This window comes from Somniosus microcephalus, chromosome 22, assembly GCF_052327205.1.
Source record: "Somniosus microcephalus isolate GS21.2 chromosome 22, FLI_Smic_1.0, whole genome shotgun sequence".
Taxonomy (NCBI): Eukaryota; Metazoa; Chordata; class Chondrichthyes; order Squaliformes; family Somniosidae; genus Somniosus; species Somniosus microcephalus.
This window is the reverse complement of record NC_141008.1, coordinates 44,694,004-44,708,448: the sequence shown is the minus strand read 5'-3', so window position 1 is coordinate 44,708,448 and position 14,445 is coordinate 44,694,004. Positions and strand designations below refer to the sequence as shown.

The 14,445-nt window shown below is 44.0% G+C and overlaps 2 protein-coding genes across 7 annotated transcripts in view; one reads left to right on the top strand and one right to left on the bottom strand.

Moving 5' to 3' along the window:
• Positions 1-7,609, top strand: part of adora2b (adenosine A2b receptor) — a 36,490-nt gene extending 28,881 nt beyond the window's left edge. The window contains exon 2 of the mRNA XM_085964563.1: positions 5,198-7,609. Coding sequence (XP_085820689.1) covers positions 5,198-5,903 — 706 coding nt within the window. The 3' untranslated portion in view covers positions 5,904-7,609. The remainder of the gene's footprint in view (positions 1-5,197) is intronic.
• Positions 1-14,445, bottom strand: part of zswim7 (zinc finger, SWIM-type containing 7) — a 58,081-nt gene that overhangs the window by 4,678 nt on the left and 38,958 nt on the right. The gene's annotated exons all lie outside the window — the stretch shown is intronic.

The following is a 14,445-nucleotide window of genomic DNA, read 5'->3' as shown; positions in this document are numbered from 1 at the left end:
TACAAAGTAGTGGCGGTGAAAACCCTGGAATTGTTTGAGAAACAATTAGATGCAACAATGAGGGGATATAGGATCTTTCTGGATGGATGAATTATGATGGGCCGAATGGCCTCCCTTATGTGTAATTATCTTGTGATTCCATGCTTGAATCATGTCCTCTGCCAGCTGAATTATCAAATTCCATGAATAGAAAGAAAATAAGAAAGACTTCCATTTATATAGCACCTTTCATAACCTCAGGAAGTCCCAAAGCACTTAGTGAGTCAATGACTAGCTCCCCTGTCTAGAAATGTTGGAAAATCTGAAGGATTTCTGTGTGTTGGTAATCACTGAACAAGTTGCCAACTCTCCCTGACGTGAGAGATGAGTTTCATGGAAATTTTAAGGAGAATAGTAATTACTGATAAAGAAGGGTTGGAAATGAAGGCAGTAAAGTGGACATGGTCCCGGGACCACACACTGTGGTGCTTAAGGAAATTAGATTATGTAATTGGTCACATTTTGGCAGGATCTTTAGAGAATCATTAGAATCAGGAGTTGTACCAACGAATTAAGGAGAAAGGACAATAATATCATTCTTTTTAAAAACAATAGGCAAAGGACTGTCTTGGCTGCTGATCCTGACACCTGTGATGGGTAAAATATTGGAGGCTATTAGGGTGGTGAGGGGGGCCCAGGGGGGCAGGCTCATGCTGGACAAACCTGTTGGGATTCTTTCAGGATATCAGAGCTTGTGGAAGAGGCAGTTCCTCAACTTCAGCCAGGCTTTGATACCGTGCTGCAGAGGAGGCTGGTACATAAGGTAGAAAAGCACAAGGGTGCAGTTCTTGAGGATTGGGAGCCAGCAGCAGTGAGGGAGCAGAAGGTGGCTGTACATGCGGGCTTTGGTGGAGAGGCAGGAAGTGACTAATGGGGACCCCAAAGATCAGCACAGGGATCTTTGCATATAGATTGGTCAAATCAAATTGGCAAGGGTAGTCTGGAGGATGAGTTCATGGAATGTATTCAAGACAGTTTCCTAGAACAATATGTCATGGAACCAACCAGGGAACAGGCTATTTTAAATCTTATTTTGTGTAATGAGACAGGGTTAATTAGTAATCTTATAGTAAAGGATCCTCTAGGAAAGAGTGATCATAATATGATAGAATTTCACATTGAGTTTGAAAGTGACATTCTTAAGTCTGAAACTAGAGTCTTAAACTTAAACAAAGCCAATTTCGTAGGTATGAGGGGCGAGTTGGCTAAGGTAGATGGGGAAATTAGATTCAAAGGTATGACAGCAGTGGCAATTATTTAAAGAAATATTCCAAAATTCTCAATGAATATACATTCCATTGAGAAATAAAAACTCCACGGGAAAAGTGATCCATCCATGGCTAACTAAAGAAGTTAAGGATAGTGTTACATTAAAAGAAGAGGCCTATAATGTTGCAAAGAATAATAGTAAGCCTGAGGATTGGGGGAGCTTTAGAAACCAGCAAAGGATGACCAAAAATTGGTAAAAAGGGAGAAAATAGAATGAGAGTAAATTAGCAAGTAATATAAAACAGATTGTAAGAGCTTCTACAAGTATGTAAAAAGGAAGAGAGTAGCAAAAGTAAGCACTGGTCCCTTAGAGACTGGAACAGGAGAAATTATATTGGGGAACAAGGAAATGGCAGAGGCTTTAAACAAATATTTTGTATCTGTCTTCACAGTAGAAGACACAAAAAGTATAACAAAAGCAGTGGGGAACCAAGGGTCTAATGAGAGTCAGGAACTTAAAGTAATTAATATTAGTAGAGAAAAAGTACTTGAGAAACTAATGGGACAAAAGACGACAAATCCCCTGGACCTGATGGCCTACATCCTAAGGTTCTAAAAGAGGTGGCTGCAGAGACAGTGGATGTATTGGTTGTGATTTTTCAAAATTCGCTAGATTCAGGAAAGGTCCCAGCAGATTGGAAGGTAGCAAATGTAACCCTGCTATTCAAGAAAGGAGGGAGAGAAAAAACCAGCAACTACAGGCCAGTGAGCCTGACATTAGTCATTGTGAAAATGCTGGAATCCATTATTAAGGAAGTGGTATCAGGGTACTTAGAAAATCATAATATGATTAGGCAGAGTTAACATGGTTTTATGAAAGGTAAATCGTGTTTGACAAATTTATTAGAGTTTTTTGAGGATGTAACTAGCAGGATAGATAAAGGGGAACCAGTGGATGTAGTATATTTGGATTTCCAAAAGACATTCGATAAGGTGCCACATAAAAGGTTGTTAAGCAAGATAAGGACACATGGGGTTGTGGGTAAGGTATTAACACGGATAAAGGATTGGTTAACAGACAGAAAACAGAGAGTAGGGATAAACGGGTCATTTTCAGATTGGCAAGCTGTAACTAGTGGGGTGCCGCAGCTAATACTTGGACCTCAGCTATTTACAATCTGTATTAACGACTTAGATGAAGGGACCGAGTGCAATGTATCCAAGTTTGTTGATGATACAAAGCTAGGTAGAAAAGTAAGATGTGAGGAGGACACAAAGAGCCTTCAAGGGGATATAGACAAGCTAAGTGAGTGGGCAATAAGGTGGCAGATGGAGTATAATGTGGGGAAGTGTGAGGTTATTCACTTTGATAGGAAGAATATTTTTTAAATGGTAAGAAACTATTAAATGTTGGTGTTCAGTGAGATTTGGGTGTCCTAGTGCAAGAAACACAAAGAGTTAGCATGCAGGTACAGGAAGGCAACTGGCATGTTGGCCTTTATTGCAAGAGGGCTGGAGTACAAGAGTAAGGAAGTCTTGCTACAATTGTACAGAGTTCTGGTGAGACCACACCTGGAGTACTGTGCACAGTTTTGGTCTCCTTATTTAAGGAAGGATATACTTGCCTTAGAGGCGGTGCAATGAAGGTTCACTAGATTGATCCCTGGGATGAGAAGGTTGTCCTATGAGGAGAGATTGAGTACATTGGGCCTATATTCTCTAGCGTTTAGAAGAATGAGAGGTGATCTCATTGAAACATATAAAATTCTGAGGGGGATTGACAGGGTAGATGCTGAGAGGTTGTTTCCCCTGGCTGGAGAGTCTAGAACTGGGGGCATAGTCTCAGGATAACAGGTAGGCCATTTAAGACTGAGATGAGGAGGAATTTTCTTCACTCAGAGGGTTGTGAATCTTTGGAATTCTCTACCCCAGAGGGCTGTAGAGGCTCAGTTGTTGAGTATCTACAAGGCTGAGGTTGATACATTTTTGGACTCCAGAGGAATTAAGGGATATGGAGATTAGGCGGGCAAGTGGAGTTGAGGTCGATGATCAGCCATGGTCTTATTGAATGGCGGAGCAGGCTCGAGGGGCTGAATGGTCTACTCCTGCTCTTATTTCTTATGTTCTTATATTGTACAACAATGATTTGGGAGTTGAGAAAGGGGAGGGGAAATGTGTACAATCAGTGGAGTGGCCTGATCAGGTCCAGAAGGAGGGAGTTTCAATAGATTAATGGCATCCAGTTTATAGTTCTGGTGTTTATTCTCCCTCCCGAGTTTCATCGCTTTCCAGATGTTGACAATTAATTTAATTGGCCATTTCTCCGTCCTACTTCACAATCTAGTGAACCTGATTAGGGTTTGGAATGGACAACCCAGGGATATGATCAAAGCTGACAACACTTTGACTGATGTGGTGTATTTGGACTTCCAAAAGGCATTTGACAAGGTGCCACACAAAAGATTACTGCACAAGATAAAAAATCACAGGATTGGGGGTAATATACTGGCATGGGTGGAAGATTGGCTATCTAACAGAAAACAGAGTTGGGATAAATGGTTCATTCTCGGGTTGGCAAACAGTAACTAGTGGTGTTCCGCAGGGGTCAGTGCTGGGACCCCAGCTCTTTACAATCTATATTAATGATTTGGAGGAGGGGACCAAGTGCAACATATCCAAGTTTGCCGACGATACAAAGATGGGAGGGAAAGCAGTGAGTGAGGAGGACATAAAAAAACCTGCAAAAGGACATAGACAGGCTAAGTGAGTGGGCAAAAATTTGGCAGATGGAATATAATGTTGGAAAGTGTGAGGTTATGCACTTTGGCAGAAAAAATCAAAGAGCAAGTTATTATCTAAATGGAGAGAAACTGCAAAGTGCTACAGTACAAAGGGATCTGGGGGTCCTGGTGCATGAAACACAGAAGGTTAGTATGCAGGTACAGCAGGTGATCAGGAAGGCCAATGGAATCTTGGCTTTTATTGCAAGGGGGATGGAGTATAAAAGCAGGGAAGTCTTGCTTCAGTTATACAGGGTACTGGTGAGGCCACACCTGGAATACTGCGTACAGTTTTGGTTTCCATATTTAAGAAAAGATATACTTGCTCTCGAGGCAGTTCAGAGAAGGTTCACTCGGTTGATTCCGGAGATGAGGGGGTTGACTTATGAGGAAAGGTTGAGTAGGTTGGGCCTCTACTCATTGGAATTCAGAAGAATGAGAGACAATCTTATCGAAACATATAAGATTGTGAGGGGGCTTGATCGGGTGGATGCGGGGAGGATGTTTCCACTGATGGGTGAGACTAGAACTAGGGGGCATAATCTTAGAATAAGGGGCTGCCCTTTCAAAACTGAGATGAGGAGAAACTTCTTCACTCAGAGGGTGGTGAATCTATGGAATTTTCTGCCTCAGCGAGCTGTGGAGGCTGCGACATTAAGTAGATTTAAAACAGAGATAGACGGTTTCCTAGCTGATAAGGGAATTAGGGGTTACGGGGAGCAGGCAGGGAAGTGGACGTGAGTCTAGGTTCGGATCAGCCATGATCCTATTGAATGGCGGAGCAGGCCCGAGGGGCCGTATGGCCTGCTCCTACTTCTTATGTTCTTATTTGGCTTGAAAACCAATTGAGGGATATGTAGTGAACTTGATTCTAGTTTTGAACTGGTGAAATGGGCTGATTGGTCAGTTCTGGTCCTGTGCATTCCTGTATTTCAAATGGTTTGGATTTTTACAACGATTGAAACATTTATTAGCAGTTTGTGCTCCTTGGGAGGGGGCGGTTCACCCACTTCTCCTCTCCACTGATTTCCATTTATGGGAAGCTTAAATAAAGAGAAAGCAATCTTGGGAAAACATGTTGCATTTCCCAATGGCAAATGGCAGGAACTGCTTGAAGACAATGGCCGTTACTATTTGTTTCCTGACTTTGTGTTTCTTCTCTCTCACAGATACAAGGGGCTGATAACTGGGAGGCGTGCCAGGCTGATTATAGCAGTCTTCTGGATCCTGTCCTTGGTGATCGGTCTGACTCCGTTTCTCGGCTGGAACAGGAGGCAGGAGGCGGAGTGCCGAAACATCACAGGCTGGGCACCCCGTCCGGGGAACGACTCCGGCATCCACTACTGCTTAGTGAAATGTCTCTTTCTGAACGTGGTCAATATGAAATACATGATTTACTTTAATTTCCTGGGCTGCGTTCTGACTCCACTGCTCATCATGCTGGGCATTTATGTAAAAATCTTCACTGTTGCCAGAAAGCAGCTGAGAAAGATCGAGCTGAACTCTGTAAATTCTGACACCTCCAGGACGTACTTACAGAATCAAGTAAGAGTCGCAAAGTCGCTGTCCATCATTGTCGGCTTCTTTGCCTTCTGCTGGCTTCCACTTCACATCATCAACTGCATCAATTATTTTCACCCACAGTATTTCCAAACCATGGACCCACGCATCATGAACGCCGCCATCATTCTCTCTCACGCCAACTCTGTTGGGAATCCCATCATCTACGCCTACAAGATTCAGGAATTCCGCGATACCTTTCATAAAATTATTTTCAAACACATTCTGTGCAGGACAGACAAAAATGACTTCAAGTTGGACACCAGCACTCTTCGGCGAAGCACATACATAAAAAGCACGGGGATTTCGACATGAATATCCGGGGTCTTAATATTTATACAAACTGTTTACAGATTCACTCTTAACATCTGCCTTTGAACATTAATTGCAAGGGTAACCCTTTGGGTAAGAAAAGGATACATTTGCAATCAAAGGAAGGTGCCAACATGTGAAATGCAAACTGAGAAGCCTTCGCATCAACTCAAATCTGATTCTAACCCTGCAAGTAATTCTTCTCAAAGGCGGGACTTCTAAATAGCAATAAATGTCTCTAACAAGCCAAGAGTAAACTCGTGGGCACGGAAAGTCTGACGGCCCAATACATCGGGTGGGAGTATGAATCACAAACTAGAGTATTTAGTGCTCACTGAGACCCATTTTCAAGGATGTGACTGCCAGCCTCAGTGAGGTCTGGGGATTAATCCGGACTCCTGCCATACAGCGACCAGTTGTCCTGTCAGGCCTCCACATTAATATGCGTCTTGAAGTTGTCAAAGCAAATATTGTCTTGTCGACTCCAAGGCCCAGAAGTGTTTTCAAAGCAGCACCACCTTTATTCTAAAGCAAACGCCATTTGCCAAACAGTCAAAGTGACGCATTTTGTTCTGAAACGTGTTAACACAAAGCTGCAACCAAGAATTGTGGGAGAACATGGGGCAATTCTAGGTTTTCGAGTAGGGAGGAAACGGGGATATAACTGATGCCAAAGACAAAACCGGGATGGGAGCACACAATTCCTTCATCCCTTTCCCCCGCTGCTCCACTCCCTCCAGTTAGTTGCACCCAATTCAAAACATCACAAAAATATCACGGCCCTGGAATTCCATGGGCAACAATCCCAGTGGCTATGCTGGGATTATGTCCATTTGTGCTCTCCAACACTGATTCCCACCAGAGTCTGTGGGGCCAGTGGGAGGGCACCTGATTTGTATGAGGCCAGCAGGTAGAAGTAACCCACGGGGCACTTCGGTACCAGGCTACTCCATGCCAGCAGAAATTCCACTGCCCTGCCCCCTTGTCAGGGAGGGTGGGTTGCCCAGGGAACTCTCTCGGACCCCCTATACTGCCCTGGACTCCATGACTGAGGCACACATGCATCATTAGCTAGGCCAGTGAGCCTCATCTCATTCGTTGCACCAGTCAGCACTGATACACCAGGACCAGGAACTCCAGCCTTAGGGAACCTTCCGTCCCAGCATTCGCCTTGTATGTGATGGAAATAGGTTCTGCCCCTTTCAACTTGCAGGAATGGCAGAGACTAGATGTGGCCAGGTCTCCCGTTCCTTTGAATGTTCTGCTGGTTTGTTTCTGAAGTTATAGCGGGAGACTGGAAAAACCCGAGTAAAATTCTGGGGCCCATGATTCACTGAAGCAACAGTATCAGCTGCCTGTACTAACCTGGCTCATCTCCTCCCACAATAACGTTAGCATCACATTGAATCTTACCTTATTGGTTGCAGTTGGGAGCTCTCTCTCTCTCCCAATCATATACCTGCTTGCCTGTATACCGACTCTTGCATGTATATTTTTACATGTCGGTTTTGTTACTGTAAAGGTTCTGAGCTGGGAATATTGGGTGCCTAGGGGATGTGCTGCATTGACTATGGGGCAACACCCTCGCACCGCCCGGTAATGGATGAATGTGTATTGCAGATTGTAAAGTCTATAGTGCTAATATTCTACATATGTAGAAATGTAAAAGCGACATTATGGCACAGAATAAACTAATTATTGATATCTTATCACAAAAATGGTATGAATACTGGGAGGGATTCTAGGATGAGAAAATGTAACTGAGTATGCTGGATGAGGCAAAATATTATTCAACTGTGACCTCCCTTGAAGTAGGGCTAACTTCCTCAATCTATTTATTTTCCAACTTACTTTAGTTGTGAAAGTGCACATTCCCGAAATCCTGCACCCGCATCACCCTCCCCCGCACGCCCACCTCCCTCCCCACTCTGGTACCATAGTGCCGAAATACCCAAACCTCAGTTCATAACCACGATCAGCATGTTTTGTTGTATTCTGACTTCCCACTGGCCTCGATGCCCGTGATTGGAACGTGATGTCTGGGATTGGTGGATGCCTCTCCATGTTGCTCACCTGTTTTGCTAGTACACCGATACCGAAAAAATGAGAGTAAATTAGCAAGAGACATAAAAACAGATTGTACATGTTTCTATAGGTTTGTAAATAGGAAGAGATTAGTGAAAGTAAACGTAGGCCCATTAGAGGCAGAGACAGGAGAAATTATAATGGGCAATAAGGAAATGGCAGAGGCATTAAACAAATACTTTGTATCTGTCTTCACTGTAGAAGATACAAAACACATTCCGGAAATAATGGGGAACCAAGGGTCTAGAGAGAATGAGGAACTTAAAGAAATCAGTATAAGTAAAGACGTAGTACTGGAGAAATTAATGGGACTAAGTGGCGACAAATCCCCTGGACCTGACAACCTGTATCCTAGGGTTTTAAAAGAGGTAGCTGCAGAGATAATGGATGCACTGGTATTAATCTTCCAGAATTCCCTAGATTTTAGAACAGTCCCCAAGGATTGGAAGGTAGCAAACATAACCCCGCTATTTAAGAAAGGAGGAAGAGAAAAAATGGGGAACTGTAGGCCAGGTAGCCTGACATCAGTAGTAGGCAAAATGCTAGAATCTATTATTAGGGACGTGGTAACAGGACACTTAGAAAATCGTAATATAATTAGGCAGCGTCAACATGGTTTTATGAAAGGGAAATCGTGTTTGAAAGATCTGTTAGATAAGGGGGAGCCAGTGGATGTAGTGCATTAGGATTTTCAAAAAACATTCAAATAAGGTGCCACACAAGGTTATTACACAAAATTAGGACTCATGGTATTAGGGGTAATATCGTAGCATGGATTGAGGACTGGTTAATGGACAGAAAACAGAGAGTAGGAATAAACAGGACTTTTTCAGGTTGGCAGGCTGTAACTAGCAGGGTACCGCAAGGATCAGTGCATGTGCCTAAGCTATTTACAATCTATATTAATGACTTAGATGAAGGGACTGAGTGTAACGTATCCAAGTTTGCTGATGATACAATGTTAGGTGGGAAAGTAAGCTGTGAGGTGGACGCAAAGAGGCTGCAGAGAGATATAGACAGGTTGACTGAGTGGGCAAGAACATGGCAAATGGAATACAGTGTGGGGAAGTGTGAAGTTATCCACTTTGGTTGGAAAAACAAAAAAGCAGAATATTTTTTGAATGGTGAGTGACTGGGAAATGTTTGCACTCGGAGGGACCGGGGTGTCCTTGTACATGAATCACAGAAAGTTAACATGCAGGTAACAGCAATTAGGAAATCAAATGGTATGTTAGCTTTTGTTACAAAGCAATTAGAGTATAAGAGCAAAGAAGTCTTCCTACAATTATACAAGGCATTGGTGAGGCCACACCTGGAGTACTGTGTACAGTTCTGGTCTCCTTACCCTAAGGAAAGACATGCCTTAGAGGGAGTGCAGCAAAGGTTCACCAGACTGGTTCCTGGAATGAGGGGATTGCCCTATGAGTCATAACGGCACAGAAGGAGGCCATTTGTCCCATTGAGTCCGTGCTGGCTCGCTGTAGACCAATCCAGTCAGTCCCATTCCCCTGCTCTATCCCCGTAGCCCTGCAAGTTTACTTCCCCCAAGTGCCTATCCAGTCTCCCCTTGAAAACATTGAGTGTCTCCACTTCCACCACTTCAATCGGCAGCGAGTTCCAGGTCCTCACCACTGCATAAAAAAGTTTTTCTTCATATCTCCCCTATATCTCTTGGCCAAAATCTTAAATCTGTGTCCCCTAGTCCTTGTACCATCAACTAGTGGGAACAGCTTTTCCCCGTCTAGCCTATCCAAACCTGTCATAATCTTGTATTGAGGAGAGATTGAGTAGACTTGGCCTGTATTCCTTAGAGTTTAGAAGAATGAGAGGTGATCTAATTGAAACATATAAAATTCTTAAGGGGCTTGACAGGGTTAATGATGGGAAAATGTTTCCCCTGGCTGGGGAATCTAGAACACGGGGTCACAGTCACAGAATACGGGGTCGGCCATTTAGGATGGAGATGAGGAGAAATTTCTTCACTCAAATGGCTGTGGCGGCCCAGTCGTTGAGTATATTCAAGACAGAGATCAAGACATTTTTGGGAATTAAGGGATATGGGGATAGTGTGGAAAGGTGGAGATGAGGTAGAAGATCAGCCATGATCTTGTTGAATGGCCGAGCAGGCTCGAGGGGTTGAATGGCCGAGCAGGCTCGAGGGGTTGAATGGCGGAGCAGGCTCGAGGGGTTGAATTGTCGAGCAGGCTCGAGGGGTTGAATTGTCGAGCAGGCTCGAGGGGTTGAATGGCGGAGCAGGCTCGAGGGGTTGAATGGCCGAGCAGGCTCGAGGGGTTGAATGGCCGAGCAGGCTCGAGGGGTTGAATGGCCGAGCAGGCTCGAGGGGTTGAATGGCCGAGCAGGCTCGAGGGGTTGAATGGCGGAGCAGGCTCGAGGGGTTGAATGGCGGAGCAGGCTCGAGGGGTTGAATGGCCGAGCAGGCTCGAGGGGTTGAATGGCCGAGCAGGCTCGAGGGGTTGAATGGCGGAGCAGGCTCGAGGGGTTGAATGGCGGAGCAGGCTCGAGGGGTTGAATGGCCGAGCAGGCTCGAGGGGTTGAATGGCCGAGCAGGCTCGAGGGGTTGAATGGCCGAGCAGGCTCGAGGGGTTGAATGGCCGAGCAGGCTCGAGGGGTTGAATGGCCGAGCAGGCTCGAGGGGTTGAATGGCCGACTCCTGCTCCTGTTTCTTATGTTCTTATGTAATTGTTCTTCACTTTGTCTCAAGGTTGTTTCACAGAACAAATTACATAATCCATGCTGATATCTGATCCTTGCTGTAATATACAACTTCAAAGCCAGTCAGGCAGCACATTACAAGAGATTTACGCAAGAATTTAAATCCCCACCCAGCATTGTTGTAGTTTAATCAAAAATAAACTTTCAAACAAAGGAATAGGAAGATTCCAACATACACACACAAAGCTTCGAGGTCGTGCTCTTATTTCCAGCCTGCTTCTGGCACAGTGAGGCTGACTGACAGCGATATAAAGTCGCCTCTTTTACAGAGTGGTTTAGTTTGATAACCATACGTTTTTCATTGAACAGGCTTCACAATAATATAATGCAGGAAGAGTAATATTGATCAGAGTGGGAGAGAGAGACATAGAAAGAGAAGATAGAAGAGAGAAGGGGAGAGACAGAGAAAAGGGAGAGACAAGGAGTGAGATGGAAAGGGAGAAAGACAGAGGAATAGGGTGCTCCCCAATAGCATAATCACTGTAGTAACCTTGCTCCCTGAGCTATCATCTTTGCAATCACTGCACGAATCCCAATGATGGCATCTCTGCAGTGAATGCAGCTCCGGGCCTGTCTCTCTGCAGTGAATGCAGCTCCGGGCCTGTCTACATAAGAACATAAGAAATAGTAGCAGGAATAGGCCACTTGGCCCCTCAAGCCTGCTCTGCCATTCAATAAGATCATGGCCGATCTTGGGCTCAAAGCCACTTCCCTGCCCGCTCCCCATAACCCTTCACTCCCTTATCTTGTAAAAATCTATCTCCACCGTAAATGTATTTAATGACCCAGCCTCCACGGCTCTCTGGGGCAGAGAATTCCACAGATTTACGACCCTCTGAGAGAAGAAATTCCTCCTCATCTCAGTTCTAAAAGGGCGACCCTTTATTCTGAAACTATGCCCCCGAGTTCTAGATATCCCCACGAGGGGAAACATCCTCTCTGCATCTACCTTGTCGAGCCCCCTCAATATCTTATATGTTTCAATAAGATCACCTCTCTTTCTTCTAAATTCCAATGAGTATAGGCCCTAACCTGATCAACCTTTCTTCATAAGTCAACCCCCTCATCTCAGGAATCAACCGTGTGAATCATCTCTGAACTGCCTCCAATGCAAGTATGTCCTTCCTTATATAAGGAGACCAAAACTGTGCGCAGTACTCAAGGTGTGGTCTCACCAATACCCTGTACAGTTGTAGCAGGGCTTCCCTGCTTTTATACTCCAACTCCCTTGCAATAAAGGCCAACATTCCATTTACCTTTTTGATTACTTGCTGTACCTGCATGCTAACTTTTTGTGTTTCATGCACAAGGACCCCCAGGTCCCTCTGAACTGTAGCATTTTGTAATCTGTCTCCACTTAAATAATAGTTTGCATTTTTATTTTTCCTGCCAAAGTGGCTAACCTCGCACTTTCCCACATTATACTCCATCTGCCAAATGTTTGCCCACTCAGCCTGTCGATATCCCGTTACAGATTCTTTGAGTCCTCTGCACAACTTGCATTCCCACCCATCTTTGTATCATCCGCAAACTTGGCTACATTACACTTGGTCCCTTCATCCAAGTCATTAATGTAGATTGTAAATAGTTGAGGCCCCAGCACCGATCCCTGTGGCACCCCACTAGTTACCATTTGCCAACCGGAAAATGACCTATTTATCCTGACTCTCTGCTTTCTGTTAGTTTGCCAATTCTCTATCCATGCTTACCCCCAATTCTGTGAGCTCTTATCTTATGCAGTAACCTTTTATGTGGCACCTTATCGAATGCCTTCTGGAAATCCAAATATACCACATCCACTGGCTCATCTTTGTCCACCCTGCTCATTACATCCTCAAAGAACTCCAGCAAATTTGTTAAACATAATTTCCCTTTCATAAAACCATGCTGACTCTGCTTGACTGCATTATGATTTTCCAAATGCCCTGCTACTGCTTCCTTAATGAAGGACTCCAGCATTTTCCCAACGACAGATGTTAGGCTAACTGGTCTATAGTTTCCTGCTTTCTGTCTCCCTCCTTTCATAAATAGGGGTATTACATTTGCGGTTTTCCAATCCGCTGGGACCTCTCGAGAGTTCAGGGAATTTTGATATATTGCAACCAATGCATCCACTATCTCTGCAGCCACTTCTTTTAAGACCCTGGGATGCAGGCCATCTGGTCCAGGGGACTTGTCGTCTTTTAGACCCATTATTTTACCAAGTACTATTTCCTTAGTGATAGTGATTGTCTTTAGTTCCCCCCTCCCTGTAGCCCCTTGATTATCCATTATTGGGATGTTGTTGGTGTCTTCTACCATGAAGACAGATACAAAATATTTGTTCAGAGTCTGCCATTTCCCCGTTCCCCATTATTAATTCCCCAGTCTCATCCTCTAAGGGACCAACGTTTACTTTTGCTACTCTCTTCCTTTTTATATACCTGTAGAGCTCTTACTATCTGTTTTAATATTTCTTGGCAGTTTACTCTCATAATTCATCTTCTCTCTTTATTTTTTTTTAGTCATCCTTTGCTGGTTTTTAAAAATTTCCCAATCCTCTGGTCTCCCACCAATCTTGGCAACATTGTATGCCTTCGTTTTCAATTTGATACCATCCTTTACTTCCTTAGTTAGCCACGGATGGTGCTCCCTTCTCTTAAAATCTTTCTTTCTCACTGGAATATATTTTTGTTGAGAGTTCTGAAATATCTCCTTAAATGTCCGTCACTGCATTTCAACTGTCTTACCCTTTATTTTTCCAGTCCACTTTAGCCAGTTTTGCCCTCATGCCATTGTAATTGCCTTTGTTTAAGATCAGGACACTGGTTTGAGATACAACTTTCTCACCCTCCAACTGAATTTGAAATTCAACTATGCTATGATCACTCTTTCCTAGAGGATCCTTTATTATGAGATCATTTATTAATTCTGTCTCATTACACAGTACCAGATCCAAGATAGCCTGCTCCCTGGTTGGTTCCATTACATACTGTTCGAGGAAACCATCCCGGATGCACTCTATGAACTCCTCCTCAAGGCTACCATGGCCAATTTGATTTGTCCAATCAATATGGAGATTAAAATCACCCATGATTATTACCGTACCTTTTTTACAGGCCTCCATTATTTGTTGATTTATACTCTGTCCAACAGCATTGCTACTGTTCGGGGGCCCGTAGACTACGCCCACCAGAGACTTTTCCCTTTATTATTTTTTATCTCCACCCAAACCGATTCTACATCTTGATCTTCTGAGCCAATATCACTTCTCACCACTGCACTGATCCCATCCTTTACCAACAAAGCCACCCCACCCCTTTCCTTTCTGTCTATCCTTCTGAATTGTCAAATACCCTGGAATATTGAGTTCCCACCCCTGGTCACCTTGCAAACACATCTCTGTAATGGCGATCAGATCACACCCATTTGTATCTATTTGTGTCGTCAACTCATCTATCTTGTTACGAATGCTGCGTGCATTCAGATATAGAGCTTTTAACTTTGTCTTTTTACCATTTCTCCTTGTTTTGGCCCCTTTTTCTGTTGCACTCTTATTTTTAAACATTCTGTCCCTTCCAGTCACACTCTGGTTATTATTTCCCCCATCTCTATCCTCTATTGCTTTCTCATTTCTCATTGACTTTTTAAATTCACGTTCACCTGGATCCTCCCCCCTACTATTTAGTTTAAAGCCCTCTCTACAGCCCTAGTTATTCGATTTGCCAGGACTCTAGCCCCAGCATGG